At 39.5% G+C, this 15228-nt stretch overlaps 1 protein-coding gene across 4 annotated transcripts; it reads right to left on the bottom strand.

The window, feature by feature from the left end:
• Positions 1 to 1962: 1962 nt before the first annotated feature.
• Positions 1963 to 14622, bottom strand: LOC121299487 (M-phase phosphoprotein 9-like). 4 transcript variants are annotated; one of them, XM_041227226.1, is made up of 24 exons: positions 14540 to 14622; positions 13552 to 13850; positions 13125 to 13263; positions 12269 to 12358; positions 11571 to 12085; positions 11137 to 11263; positions 10574 to 10664; positions 10129 to 10232; positions 9865 to 9996; positions 9046 to 9551; positions 8769 to 8927; positions 8170 to 8257; positions 7871 to 8086; positions 7557 to 7604; positions 7380 to 7444; positions 7030 to 7131; positions 6731 to 6883; positions 6421 to 6590; positions 5869 to 6039; positions 5443 to 5563; positions 5136 to 5239; positions 4694 to 4941; positions 3617 to 3685; positions 1963 to 3475 (listed from the first exon to the last, which is right to left on the bottom strand). In XM_041227226.1, exons 2-24 carry the CDS (start codon positions 13812 to 13814, stop codon positions 3374 to 3376), a joined length of 3783 nt encoding a protein of 1260 aa, XP_041083160.1. In that variant the 5' UTR covers positions 13815 to 13850; positions 14540 to 14622; the 3' UTR covers positions 1963 to 3373. The 4 variants fall into 4 exon arrangements, with proteins under 4 accessions (XP_041083160.1, XP_041083162.1, XP_041083161.1 ...); XM_041227228.1 differs by having other exon boundaries at positions 7907 to 8086; XM_041227227.1 differs by having other exon boundaries at positions 11137 to 11248.
• Between the last annotated feature and the right edge of the window lie 606 nt (positions 14623 to 15228).

Here is a 15228-nt window from a genome sequence, read left to right as displayed (position 1 = left end):
AACGTTATTTTTTTTTTTTTTGGGGGGGGGGTATTATTATTAGCAAATGTCATTTTAATAGCTTTTTTTAAACATCCCATTGCTATTTTGTGGCTTTGAACTTGCCTATAGCCTATAGTTTTGACTGCCCATGTTTATGGCAGAAAGAAGGAATCTGACCAAGGGGGTCCTCGTAACACTGATAAAGACTGAAAGACAGTCGCTGCAGTGCTGCGTTCTATAGGAAGACTGAAAGACAGTCGCTGCAGTGCTGCGTTCTATAGGAAGACTGAAAGACAGTCGCTGCAGTGCTGCGTTCTATAGGAAGACTGAAAGACAGTCGCTGCAGTGCTGCGTTCTATAGGAAGACTGAAAGACAGTCGCTGCAGTGCTGCGTTCTATAGGAAGACTGAAAGACAGTCGCTGCAGTGCTGCGTTCTATAGGAAGACTGAAAGACAGTCGCTGCAGTGCTGCGTTCTATAGGAAGACTGAAAGACAGTCGCTGCAGTGCTGCGTTCTATAGGAAGACTGAAAGACAGTCGCTGCAGTGCTGCGTTCTATAGGAAGACTGAAAGACAGTCGCTGCAGTGCTGCGTTCTATAGGAAGACTGAAAGACAGTCGCTGCAGTGCTGCGTTCTATAGGAAGACTGAAAGACAGTCGCTGCAGTGCTGCGTTCTATAGGAAGACTGAAAGACAGTCGCTGCAGTGCTGCGTTCTATAGGAAGACTGAAAGACAGTCGCTGCAGTGCTGCGTTCTATAGGAAGACTGAAAGACAGTCGCTGCAGTGCTGCGTTCTATAGGAAGACTGAAAGACAGTCGCTGCAGTGCTGCGTTCTATAGGAAGACTGAAAGACAGTCGCTGCAGTGCTGCGTTCTATAGGAAGACTGAAAGACAGTCGCTGCAGTGCTGCGTTCTATAGGAAGACTGAAAGACAGTCGCTGCAGTGCTGCGTTCTATAGGAAGACTGAAAGACAGTCGCTGCAGTGCTGCGTCTATAGGAAGACTGAAAGCAGTCGCTGCAGTGCTGCGTTCTATAGGAAGACTGAAAGACAGTCGCTGCAGTGCTGTGTTCTATAGGAAGACTGAAAGACAGTCGCTGCAGTGCTGCGTTCTATAGGAAGACAAAGACAGTCGCTGCAGTGCTGCGTTCTATAGGAAGACAAAGACAGTCGCTGCAGTGCTGTGTTCTATAGGACGGTGCTGCACTAGTTAAACAGCTGATTCAGCTTCAGAGATTTCTATGTTTTTGCTGACTATTACATTTTTCTAGGTCATCTTGATAGACAGCATGCGTGCTATTTACTGTAATGTATTCAAACATTTATTGTTGCGCTGTGCTTTTGACAGATAAAAATCAGACACGCTGGTTAAAAATAAATTTGAGGAAAACGCTTGTGTCAGCACAATAACCTTTTGTGAAAAAAAAAAATAGAGCCATTTTAGAGAACATTGGAGGCATCAGGCTATATATATTTTTACTGCGTGTCAGAAGCATAAGAAAAAAACGCTGGGCTACATTACAGGGAGAAACTAAGGCCGAATTGAAGCTCGCTTTCCAGAGAACTTCAAAGCACCATGTTCTTTGCCTTGATCGTCAGTGGAACAGTTTGTGAAGAAATTCAGTACATCTCTGATTGTTCTAAACTAATGGTTTCACATGTTGGATACAGCACTTCAAAATGCCTTTTAAACAGGCTGAATCAACACATTGAAATTAATTGGAGAACTGTCGAAAGATGCAAAAGGTCCATGTAAACAATGTGAGCTGGCTGTTTGTGATAAACACTCCTACAAATGGCAGGAATTCTGAACTGGCTCATTTTCACAATACGATTCCCTTAAACAGGACATAGGGTATTACAGCTACGTAATTACAGTCTGCATAATAACATGTGAATGAAATGAGAATAACCAAAAAATAAATTAAAAAAAATATCCCACCCAAAAGCATCTTTAAATAAACAGAATAAAATGGGATTTGAGGTACATTTTATTACTGGTAGACTTGATTTTGCACATACCTATTTCTTAGTATTGCTACAATTAACAGGACTCCAGTTCTGGAATGAATATACAATAAAAACATACTTTTTGAAATTGACAAGCAAATATAAAATGGCATCACAAGTTACTGTATATACTACTCTTTAAAAGTGTCCTAAAAAAGTAAAGAATATATAAATTTGACCAATACTAAAAATATACCATAAAAAGTTTGTGATTTCTGTATTATGTAATAAAACACATACAAAATATATCCTAGTCACAAAAATATAAAACAGTCTGTACAACAATGCTAATATACAATGGGAATGATTTTAAGAGCACAGAGAATAAACTATATATGTTGGTTATTTGTTTTCTGGGTTTATTTGAGGGACTCTCTTTATAGAAACATTTATTTCAAGCCCATTTTTGTTCTTGAAACATTAAACATGTTCACTGTGTAACAGGTTACAGTGGCTTTGCAGGGGGGGGGGGGGGGGGGGGGGGGGGGGGGTATTTTTAAAGTTGGTCAAATTGGTCATGCAGGTGCTGTTGCTTCACACGTGAATTCTCCAGTGTTGCTTGTATACATTTTTTGTTTCACACATAAACGCATCTGAACAAACCACGCCCCTGCACAAATATTAATTTCTGTGCGGAGCCGTTTCTAATGCCCGTAGTTCAGCATTTATTCTGCTGTCTACGGGTATTTTCAAAGTGATGGTTCAGAATTAAAAAATATTGTAGATTAAAGACAATTTTTTTTTCTTTGCAGAGATGCTGCCAGGAGTATACGAGGCTACTGTTTTTAAAGCAAAATAACATCTCTGCACTTGTATCACTCACTCAGTCACTAATGTACCGTCTCATTTGCTAACTTTATAGTTGCCTTGCTCCGAGTCAGATCTCAACTGTTTCAAAACACAGAAAGTCAGCCAGTAGATTTTTGACACCAGGAGTTTTCTAAAAGATTTTTGTTGTGTGTTTTCTCCTTCATTTTCTTTAACCATGTTCAGATAAAACCTCCATTTTCAGAAAGTTTTAAATATATGTTTTACACGTTTTACATTCAAATATACCTTTAAGTAAATAGTGTTGTCAAGAAAGTAGTCTACATAAAAGATCTCTGTGTACTTGAAATAAGAAAACGCAAAGTTTAAACTTGAAGGTTGAAGACAAAGGTGTTTACATGTTTTCCATCCCATTCATCGTCTCTCTTACAGTTTTCCTTGTATCTTCATCCGTTATTGTATAAAGTGACGAATTCAGCGGCACAATTAACAGGTCTCATAATGCTTCAATGAAGAAGTCTAGTCTGCTTTAAAAAATAAGCTGTGAAAACAAAGAACCCTAAACGGCATGCTAGTGCAAGTACTGAATGAGCTCATGGCAGATGAAGATTGCTATATATTTGCAGAGGTCCGTAAAACATGAAACCTCTTTAAAGTCATACGGATAGACCCCAGGTCCCGGTTGATTTTCTCCAAACGATCTTCCAGGGCTTCCTGAAATAAACAAAGCAAACCAATTTGGGTCCTAAAGTCCACTTTCAGTTCCACCAACACATTTATATGACTTGACTTCATTTGAATGGAAAGAGTGTTCTGTGTGTTACAGGACTACATAAAAACAGAAATAATTCATACTTCATCTAATTTTGCTTTCAGGGTCACTCTTCCTCCAACGCCTGGTAAACGACTTAACGTAGCCTCAATCTGTTTGGAAGAAAAATGAGGTGAAAATTTCAGAAGACTCAACATACCAGGAACAAAGCTATCGACGTAAGAGAATAAAATGTACTGATTCCACAGAAAATTATGCAAGCTTGTTCAAAGAAAACATAATTTCTGAAAATAGGTTAAGGGGTATACAAGTGTAAAATTACAGCTGTACAGTGATACAATAAACAGGTATTGAAATGCTTATTCAGCTGAATAATCTCTTCTGTATTCAGTTCTTTTTAAAAGGTGCTTGTTTGGGGACAGACGTTTTCTCTATTTATCCATAGAGTAGACAGGGAATAACACAAAAGTTACAATCTGAGCTTCCACACCTAAAGCCGGCCCTGGAGGGACCATGATCTTGGGGTGAGAGATCAATCCATTCCATTTTCATTCATCATCACTAATCTTTTTTGAAAAGTGCCAAATTGTGTGTTAGCTTTATGATCAGGAGGGTTCAGCTGAAACAACCAAACCAATTCTATCTGTGATATACTGTAATCATACTACACAATAGCAAGGACTGACCTCCTATTCATTTCAAAGGGCTGTGTGACATCATAGATGTGACAGTAAATTAGGACATCGCTACAGTTCTCTTTGACTCTTTCTAGTTACTTGTTTTTAATTTCAACTTACCTCAAAGCCATTGTTTCATTAAAAAACAGCACTCCAGTGTTTGTCAAACAGCCACTTCTTGGGCTGCTGAAGGCACACCCTTGTCGTGCCTTACGGCTTAATTAAACAACTGTTACACACACACACACACACACACACACACACACACACACACACACACACACACACACAACTAGGGGTGGATTCTGTGGCGACAATCAACTGTCCAGATGGGTGGAATCCATCAGTTTTAAATAAAAAAAATGACGTTAACACAACCTGTTTGAAACCTTTGCCAATGCAGTGGTGTTTGACCGAACAGTCACTGATGACAGTCATCCAGACTTATTGGTTTTAGAACAATTCTTTTAATTCTTGTTCTACCTGTTGCTTTTCTTGTGTGAGCTCATCAAAAATCCTCTCTGTTTGTGCCAGCGACTCCATCCTTGCTTTGTAGGTCAGCTCTGTCTCATAGGGCTTCAGTAGCCCTGGTGCGTGGTTCTCTGTATGCATGGCTGTGGTCTCGTCCTCCCAGGCTGATCGACTCGTCACGGCACCCTGCTTCACTGCTTTCAGTGCAGACTCCGTGCGGCTATCAAGTCTCAGTCCAGCGTTGCTTGAATGATAACTTACTATAAAAAATATTGACCAACTTGACAACAACTTTCTAATCATGATGATGATAAAACATATTACACTATACAAGACTCACTAAGGTTTTGCTCCAATCCAATGAATAACACTGGTCAATTAATTTCAAGCTTCACTAATTTAAAAATGTTTAAAACATAACTGTGTGCTCAAAGAGCAGTTTGCATATATTTACCTTCTGGTTCGTCCAAGGAGGTAAACTGAAGTCTCTTTCTAGGGCTGGGGCTATGTGAGGGTGAAGCTGAGGCAACATCAACCTCATCCAATCTCACACCAAACCTGACGAGTTTCAAAATAAAAGTTTATGGAATGGTGATATTTAAAGCACCAGATTACAAGTTCCCTTTTATTTTGATTGCAGACAGTAATCTGGTATGTATATTCTTTAAGGCAAAGAAACAGTCTTTAAAATAACAGTATACAGTAGTGTATGTGATTGGTGCTGCATCTTTCTCCTGTCAAAGTGTACTGAGCACATTCACCTAGTCGGAGAGCTCCGATGCTTGCCAAGCAGGTGGCTCATTCCGGGTGAAAAATTCTCTCTTGGGCATCGTTTTGGGCTTGACTTTGCTGAAACTGGGGTTATCATTGTATCTCTTTTAGCTGAAAACAAAAACACACAAATTTAAATGTTCAACAATTAAAAGTAACAAATATGTTTCACACAACTAATTAAAAATGTGTACAAAAATTGAAGCCTTCAATTACATTAGCTTTATGTTTGCACTGTACACTATGTAAAAAATGATTAGAGGTGACTCAAAGCTTTGAAATATTGGTCGTATCATGTCACATTTTTACAAGGACATGCAATCTTAACGCTCAGTGTGAAATGCATTTCCTCAGCACGCCTCCTACCTCCCAACAGGAAACCTTTTTCCAATAATTCAAGGACTGAGAAAACCTACTGGGTGTGGAAACAGGGCTGGCTTTCCTGTTGTGAGGAGGCAGAGATGAAGATCTGTTTCCAACAGGGGAGCTGTTTCTCTGGAGCTGCACTGGACTGCTGCTTTTCTCTGAAAGCTGATCCCTACTGCAAGTCTCTGCAAAGCTTACACTAGGTTTACAACTTCCAAATCCTATAAAAAAAACAAAACAAATGCATCTCTTCCTTTACTTGAATTTTGAAAATATTAAAGAAACTTTGATTGGAAAGTCTTCAAAATGTTGCAATGGTTTCACTATATATGCTATTCTGGAGTGTTCCCTGAAAACATTCACTTTCATAAATATGAAATGCACTCTTTCACTGTTTTCACATATCCATCTGGCATCAAACGTTATTCATATTTTAAAACTTTAAGCCAAAGTGCAATTTGCATGACTTGAGGACATTTAAATGTGAAGTATTCTTAAGTCATCTTATTAATTGTTTCCCTCCCCCCTTCTCTTTCAATAAAAAACACACACTGAAGTGAAAAATATTCGATATAAAAATAAATGAACACTGCATTCCATACGTGAGTCGCTGGCACCTGATTTCCTCAGTGCCCGTCCCTCTGTAGCTTTTGTCCCATCCAGCTCAATCAGGGCCTTCATTATGGGAGTGAGGGAGGGGTCTCTTTTCAGCCCCTCTTTTGCCACAGTAGTTTCCCTCCGAGTTGCGTCTTTTTCAGGAGGAGAATAACACCTGCGAGTAAAGACAGCTCTGTTAAGTTTGGAGCAGCGCGATTTACCCAGTCACTCAGGTCGTGGGATTGACGACTATTAGCTTTTTTTTTTTTTTCTATTGTATATTTTGTCCGCGTTTGATTTTCTGGGTCATCGTACCTGCTGCTGTTCTCATATAAATCATTCTCCAGAGGCTGTCCTGTGAAAATGGAATAGTCAGCTCCAGGGGTCAGCAACTTTCTTCTGTTAGCATCAAGGTCAACAGGGGCTTTACTGGGAGAGCGATACACTTCAGGGCGGTTGAGCAACAGCCTGGGGAAAACAAAGGAAAAACTATACAAACCACACAACTATTGGAATGAACATACAATGGCATGCACAATCTCTCACAAAAACATACAAAGCAATTAATTTGAAGCCAAAGCTGTAATAAAACAAACAGAAACACCTATACGTACCCAACTCCTGATGCTTGCGAATGACTCGGAGTTGTGTGACGGAGTTTCATAATGTTTTCGTGTTCAAGCTGTTTTATTTGAGCTTCAAGCTTTGAAATAATTCTGAAAAAAAAAAAAAAAATACAAATTTAACACGTGAACAATGTAAATCTCTTTTATATTGGATTTTTCATTTCAATCGTGAATGTTCACAGAATAAAACAATGCTATCTAATATTACAGTATTTTACAATCACCGTCACTGCACAGCAAGTGGCATCTGAACCGTACCCTCACTAACAAACATGTATAGAAAAAAAAAGGGTAGAAAACAGACATTTTCATAGCTCAGAAATAAGTTGATATTTTACCTCTTTAGTTCAGATATCTGTGTGTTTGCGTCAAAAAGCTTGTTTTCAGTTGATACCAATGTATCCTAATAAAAAGCAAACAAAAAACCAAAAAAAACAGCAAAACAAACACAGAATTATCGAAATCTACAATTGACAAAGGGTGGTCAAAATATATTTTTAAGAATTTTTTTTTACCTTAACCCTTTCATGCTCCTTTCCCAGAGATTCGTATTCCACTAGAAGCTGAAACACAAATAAACAAATCAAAGATCCCTGCGGCATTGGGTGTTGCAGCTACAGCATTCCAGGGTAATGGAAAGCAAGAGCACAAACCTCAGCAGTAAACGTGCTACTTGATAAGCTTAACAGATGTGCTGTTGTCAACCCTGTTCTTGTCTTAAGTGATGTAAATAACAGAACTTGTAAATGCTGTCCTCCACCTTATTTTTAACCAAGACCCAGTTAGTTTTGCAGGCAGATTCAGTCGTACTGATCCCTTAACAACTTACATCCTGTAACATCTTGTGCTCCTTTCTCATTCTGACCTCTTTATCGTCCGAGACCTTGCATGCATTCTGAAATGCCTCTTCCAGGTTTCTCAGCCGGGCTTTCAGCTTGTTCATAGCATTGTCCTTGGCTTTGTTACTGTGCTTCATTTCGTCAAGGCGCTGCTGCAGGACTTGAGCAGCGGCGCTGGCTGTGTCATAACGATCAGGCCAATCCACCTGGCGGGGGGAAATCAAAGGGATTTCCTTTAATGCATCATTGTTGGACTGGCCGCAGAAGCAAGTCCCAGGCAGCAACTTACCAGCTGTTTTTCTAACAACCGGTTCATATTTTCCTGGTCTCTTATACGACTGCTTGCCTCAGTTAGTGCTCTTTCTAGATGGTCACACCTGCCATTAAGAAACAAACATTATTAGAAAATCTACAGATCATTAGAGTGCCAATTAAGTCATGCAGTGAAGTATTGGGGTGTGTTCAACAGCCAATGTGCATGGTTCATTTCTTTCCTTTTTACAGTATGTGTGTTCTGTATGACTTCTCTATTGTTGTATTTGCTTTGCTCATCATTTGCCTGGCTAACTACTCCAGCAAAAAAAAAAAAAAAAAAAAAAAAACTTCCAGAAAGACCCATCAAGTTGCACAGGCTGCAGTGCAATGCTTCACTTTTAGGCTTTAGAGAAAACATTTTCAAGAATAGTTAGCATGCATGCCAAACGTAAGCAGAAACAAGAAAAAACACATAAAATGCATGTAAGGTTTTATTACATTCAGAGAATATAAAGTATGCTTTTAATAGCTAAAAATGCAATAGCTATATTCCAATTCTGGTCTCTTATTAATAGAACATACTAATTTAAATAACTACAAATAGATTGTGTTTTTTTTATTACAACAGATTACCTTTCTTGGAGATTTTCATTAGTTCTCTCCATGTTAACTGAATTGGGAGGCCTTACTACAGCCTCGAGCTGTTGTTCCAAGCTAATAATCTCAGATTCATAGTAAGCACGAAGATCTGCGACATGACGAGAATGTTTCTCTCTCAGGTTCTGTCTCACCCTGAAAAGAAAAATATAAAGTTTCTTATGCAATTAAATAACCTGCTTGAAACACCAAATAATACATGACATATTATAGTAGCAAGTTAAACGCAAAAACACAATGGGGCAAAACGTACAGTGACGAAACAACAGGGTCCTCCAAGGAGGACAAGGATATGGTTCTGTCTGAACCCCTGGCTCCACTGGCATGCAGAGACAGGCTGCTCTCTATTCTAGACGGTGGGGTGAGGGTTGAGCAGCTCCCTTCATCATCTGTGTTGGACAAGCTATCGTTCTGAATGCCGTTACGGAAAGCTGGATGCTGTCCATTTGTGCAAACGGCTTTCGGAGAGGTAGAACAAAGACTCCTGTTCTTGCTTGGTAAAGCACTTTTTTGTAAAGAAAGTCTATGCGTCCCATTTATCTGTTCTGCTGACAAGCTACTGTCGTTTGAAATGGAATAGGTGTCAGTATGGCTTTGAGAAGGCGCTTCTGCCATGGAGTCTGGACTAACTGCATCCCCGGCAGCTGCTGAAGGCTTGGTTTCTTCAAGGAATGATGCAGTATTGAAATGAGAAGGTGAGGAAAACAATGAATCCCTATCAGCTGGCTTCATGTGAAGTGTTGGGTCAAGGGTCAAAACCTAAAAAAAAGGAGAAATATTCTAATAAAGATTAAAACGGAATATGATTTTACATTTAAGCAAAATATTAAAAAGTTTCATGCTTATCCCCAGTTCTTCGGTGTAGCTTGCACACTTGTCAGCATAACGTAAATCACTGCAACTAACAAATGCATTTTGACATCGGTTATATTCTGAGCTAAAGGTACCGACTTACTTCCAGGTGCCTGTTAAATTATTCATACTAATCTGGGATTCCCATGCTGTTACTGAACTATTGCACAATACAATCATCAAGGATCTGTCGAAACGTTCTTTTACAAATGTACCTTACCTGTGGAGCAGACTGACTTGGGTCAAACTGGGAAGAATAAGAATCCCTGTCATGAATGTTTGCGTCTCCCTTTTGCTTCATATGATAGATTACTTTAAGAGAAGCAGGCAGCCTCGGCTCGTCTGTGTGATGCTAAAGGTTAAAAACAGATGGACGTCAGGGTCATCACAGATTTGAAATATCACTTCACGTTGGATTTAGAAGTTAATATAATGGTCACATCTTAACTTGTACTGTAGTTACATATAAACAGCATGTGCATACCGGATTGATAGACTCATCTTGCATGTAAAAATAGGACCCATTTTCCAAGTTCTCCGGCAAAGAGCGATACAGTTCACTTTCATCCAGTTTCCAGTATGTAAGACCTACATACAATTCATAGTAAAAAAGAAAAATCAGCCATTGCCACAAATTAGGGTGAGCGAGTCAAACGTCAAACCTTTAAAAATAAACATTATGTGCCAATGTAAAAAACATTCTAAATATCCTGTTAATGCACCAACACAGACATATCACTATGATGTACCAATAGGGTTATCTAGGTCCAGGACACTGCAAGCCAAATCTGACTGGGTGACACTGCGGACTGCAACTTCGATTCTACTGAGATACCTTCTGGGATAGAGGATTAAGTACTAAATCAGAGGGTTTAAAACAGTTATAAAATCATGCAGGGAAGAATACCATAGCGCTGACATTTCTTTACCTGAAGCTTCAGACACGAGGGAGTCTGGGCTATCATTTCGTTTCCCTAGGAAGAAGGAATGAGGCGACTGTACAGCAGAGCAAGAATGAATCTGAAATAAAAAAAATTCATAAGTGTGCGCTTGCCTTGCAAACCAACAAAGCATTTGCTTTATTTCTATAATACTTGCAAAGCTAGACCACAAACAAGGACTGTCAAAAGCATACTGTCAGGACAAAAGACACACAGCCACTACATAAAGTGGTGAAAATGATTTCCTATCCTCCAACAATAAACATCAAGACATATTATTCCTTTAATCACTTTCTTGTCTGCAGTGTACTCTACCCTATCAGAAGTCATTTTGTCCAGATTGTGTTCACAGTGGAATTTGGTTGACAGAGATGTTTCTATGGCAGTCGGTAGAATCCTTATTGTCAAAATATTTTGTATCCCTAGAATATTTTAGCTCATGTTCATCCCAAAACCCTGAAAGACCCAACAATACAACCAGGCCTGCACTTGATCCCAGTCACCAGGGACTGTCATTCATTACAAATCTACGAACCTCACTGAGCACTTACATCTTCGTGATGATCTGGACTCCTGTTCCTTTTTGCCTGCTCTTCCTGGCGTGTGTCCTGCACAGCTCTGCTCTTATGCTTTTGCTTCTGTGCCCATGATGTCAATAACTGACTGTAATACACACAACTGTTAAACTATTAACATGCAACCCCCGATTCGGGGGTGATATTGCCTTAGTTTTTATAGTTAATGATGCAGATGTCTGCATATAACAAGAAAACTAAGGGGATAGCAAATGCTAATTCATACATTGAATATTTACTCATTTGATCTATTTTTCTCAACCCATACATTTCTGCGATTACCTTACTGTGCATCAACTTAAGAGGGAGGTATACAAGTCTAATGTATTCTATACCTAATCAGATCTTTCCATATTTCAAAATTATTTATTAGCGGTTGCATAACATTTGTAAAAATATCCAGTACCTACCCCTTCATTTTTCTTTGATCAACTGACAGGTTTGGATTGGTTTGCTTACTGCCTGCAGGAGAAACGTTGCACATTTTTTCCTGAGCAGTCCGTAATTCATGCTGAGAGTTATTTCCTTTAGAAACCCTGTCTGACTTAAATGGGCATGACAGGTTTTCCGAGGGATAGAGAGCGTGCCCTGCATGCTTTCCCTTCAAGGTGTTCTTGCCGTTACTGGAGTCCACGTGTTTGTTTAAACTATGTTCCGGGCCACCCGTCCCAAACCCACTGCTCAGTAAAACAGCAAAAGCAGAGTCCTCTGGATTCGTGTCTGAGGAATTGTGCGGTCTTCCTATTTCACCAGCACTGGGATGTATGGAAGTCTGTTTGTGCCGCAAAAAGGGTTTTGAATGGCATCCGTTAAGAATTCCTAATAAAACAGAGTTATCAGGAACCACAGCAAACGCTTCAGTATTGTGCAGGGAGTTCTGCTTCTTCTTTATCAGGACTAAAGCTTTGATTTCATCCTGTATGAGCTGAATTAGAGAAAAACAAAACAAACAATATTTTAAACAAAACTCAAACTGTCACCAATACACAGATCCACAGCCTAATAGTACATTCTTGAGAAATACTAAGGTGATATTAGCTTCATTTTCAACACCTATAACATGGTTTTAAGATGCTATTTAAAAAAAATTGTTAATGCACAGGCTTACTTGAATCTGGCACTGGTACTGTTCATGTTGGGCAAGAATTTGATCTTGGTACTGCTTTTCCACCAGTTGAAACAGCTGGAGCCATCTGGCCTGTTTAGAATAAGGACATTATGATGAATGTAAAATATTCCATTTACAACAAGCTATAACATGTATCGGGGAAATAATACTTGTTAAAATACACCCAGATCTGTACTGAAACCCCTTAAAGTGTTGCACTATCGCTTGGCTTCTACACTGGAGTCATTTTGGTTCAAAATAACAAGAGACATGTGTTTTTTCTACTTATGGTGCTTTTCAGTGTGGAGCAGCTGTGCCCTGGTCTGTGCAAATGTTGCCAGGGATATACATGCAGAAAGGAGAGGAGTGCCACGAGGCAGAATGTAGCTCAGTCGGAGGAATCATGGTAATTGGATCACAGCAGTGCCTCGCTGGCGAGATCCAAAATGTGAACGCAGTGCTCATGATATAAGGCTATGGAAATGGAAAGGATGCAGCCCCTACGTTATTGTACAAAATGAGGGACTGTAATGCTTGTGTACACTTAAGATCAGTTGGAGTTCACTAGTTCAGTAAAATGCACCTACTGCAAAGGAACAACCCAATGTTAAGCTGGCTGTGGCACTGTAAGCAAAAATGACAAATATTGTTTTAAAGATACCAGTAACATGATATATTTTGTCTTACTGTGATATCGCCAGTAAACTACTGAGATCCCCAGGTGGTCTTACAGAGACAGGTATATTGGTTAGTTTTGGATTGTGTGCAAACAGCAGTAATGTATTCCACCCAGCTTCTGGTTCCCAATAGAGTCTCTGACCACTAATATGTAATATTGCGTGACTGTCCTCCTTACCTCACAGTTCTTCCAAACCTCTGGGTCACAGTCTCCACTTATCTGGATGTCTTTCACTAGAGCTGTTAGGTTTTCAATAGGACTGGGGTTTATGGAAGGTAGATTTCTCTCTGAGCCGAGCGTTTCACCTGCATTTACCCTGCAACGTATAAAAAACAAACACAATCTTATTTTTTATTAAAAATATAATATTAGGAAGATGGAAAAGGCCATTGGGAACATGCATTTAACAATTTTATCACACTTACATACAAAACCAGTTACACTACATTGTCAAACACTACTTTAAAACAAAGGTCGTGCAAATACATAGAGCACATAATCTTGCATTCTTCATCTGATATTCCAATGCTATTCTACATAGCAAGCATATCCTAGATTACAGTCAACAACACTCCCCTCCCCCCCTCCTCTTTATCCACAGTACCTGCTCTTGTTTGAGCTGTGCTGTATTGCAGTTCTAGGGTCAGTGCTGTTCATCAGTTCTGGAGAAGACCAGAAGAATCCTTTCACTGTTTTGACAGGCTTTGCAGGAGACTTCTCCATGTCTGCTCCTGGCTGGATTGGGGGGCTGTCCTCTGATGATATGATGGAGGACTCGCTCTCTTTAGTGCCACTGCTCTCAACATTTTCATGGCTCACACCAGCAGAATAGGACACCTCTTCAGATATACTGTCATCTGTGGACATCCTTAGGTTACCTTGTTATTAGTGACTGTCTGACACCTATTGAATAAAATATATATGCAAGTACACATTTATACAACCATGTCAATTTCTATGTGGGGCCATATTGCTAATTATGTCACGTGACACGTTTCAAAAGACTTAAGGTTGTAACTGTCTTAAGGGTGTCACTTATCTCAAAATGTACAGCAAATGAATAATAATATTATGTTGCACCAACCATACGCGCATCTTTACCGGGGTCTACAGCAACTCTGGCTGTATAATGATGCGCTTCTAAAAGGGAGACGTTATCAAACATTTTTTTTTTTTTTGTAAAAGGTATATGTACTTCCACAAGCATTACCGCACGTTACACACCAAATTGAAAGTCAAATACCGTGTTTTTTCAATCACTGGATATTTGACAACCTTCACACTCGAGAGGTAAATACCGTTAACACTTCTCTCTCAGTTTAATGATTTGAAATAAAACACAGTGTGTATACAGACGTTAGTACGCAACGCACCGTCATACTGAGAGTGTAGGACTGTACTGTTATTTGCTGATAACATTAAAATAGGTTCTGCTGTGCAAAAAAAAGGGGCTTCTGTTCTGGTCTGCACCACTTATATTTAACCCCGCATTGGTTTAAAGAGAATAACAGCAAACGGGCATGAAATGCATTCAATGTAGCTTGCTTTTAGACTATATTATTACATGTAAAAATATTTAAGCTTGCACTTACCCGCATACTCGCCCCATATTTGTATTTGTACCTTAAGCCCGCGAGAAACGAACCTTCCTGTTTTAGTCTGACATCCGTCAACGGCAACATAAAAAAAAACCCCAAAATGCCTTGAAGCCTCTAATTGGTTGACGCACTTCGAAAGCTAAAGTGCCGATTGGCTGAAGGGACCTTCTTGTTCGGTTAGAACGTTTTATCGGAAATGCGATTGGCTTGTCAAAATGTGGCCCTGCGCATTGAAACACAACACAGGGCTGCGCTGGACGCACGTTTCGTGTGCTGTGGTGGCTGCAGAAGGACGGAATTATAGGTGAGGATTACTGTGCTTATACAAATAGCAAGGGTGACAGTTCACAAGTCGCGTTGAAAATATCAAGCTTTGAATTTAAAAACGAAAAAAAAAAGTTTACACTGTTATATATGCCAAGTAAAGGTAAGCTATATATCTGGAGCGCTATCTCTGTGTAGACCAGCATTCACTGTGTAATGGATTTGAAAATGCCATTTAAAATGCAGCCCTGATTGAGCAGGATTTGATATTATAATTGTACACTGTATTACTGAGTGACGTTTTTTTTTTGTATTCCACTGTATATCTTATGTCTGAGTGCTTACAGTTTTGGATGATGGAACCTTTTAAGACAATCTAAAGTCGTGGATGGACGTGACACCCATTGCATAGCTATTTG

The sequence above is a fragment of the Polyodon spathula genome, chromosome 25 (genome assembly GCF_017654505.1).
Source record: "Polyodon spathula isolate WHYD16114869_AA chromosome 25, ASM1765450v1, whole genome shotgun sequence".
NCBI lineage: Eukaryota > Metazoa > Chordata > Actinopteri > Acipenseriformes > Polyodontidae > Polyodon > Polyodon spathula.
Note: the sequence above shows the minus strand (reverse complement) of the source record. Positions and strands in the feature narration are given on the sequence as shown.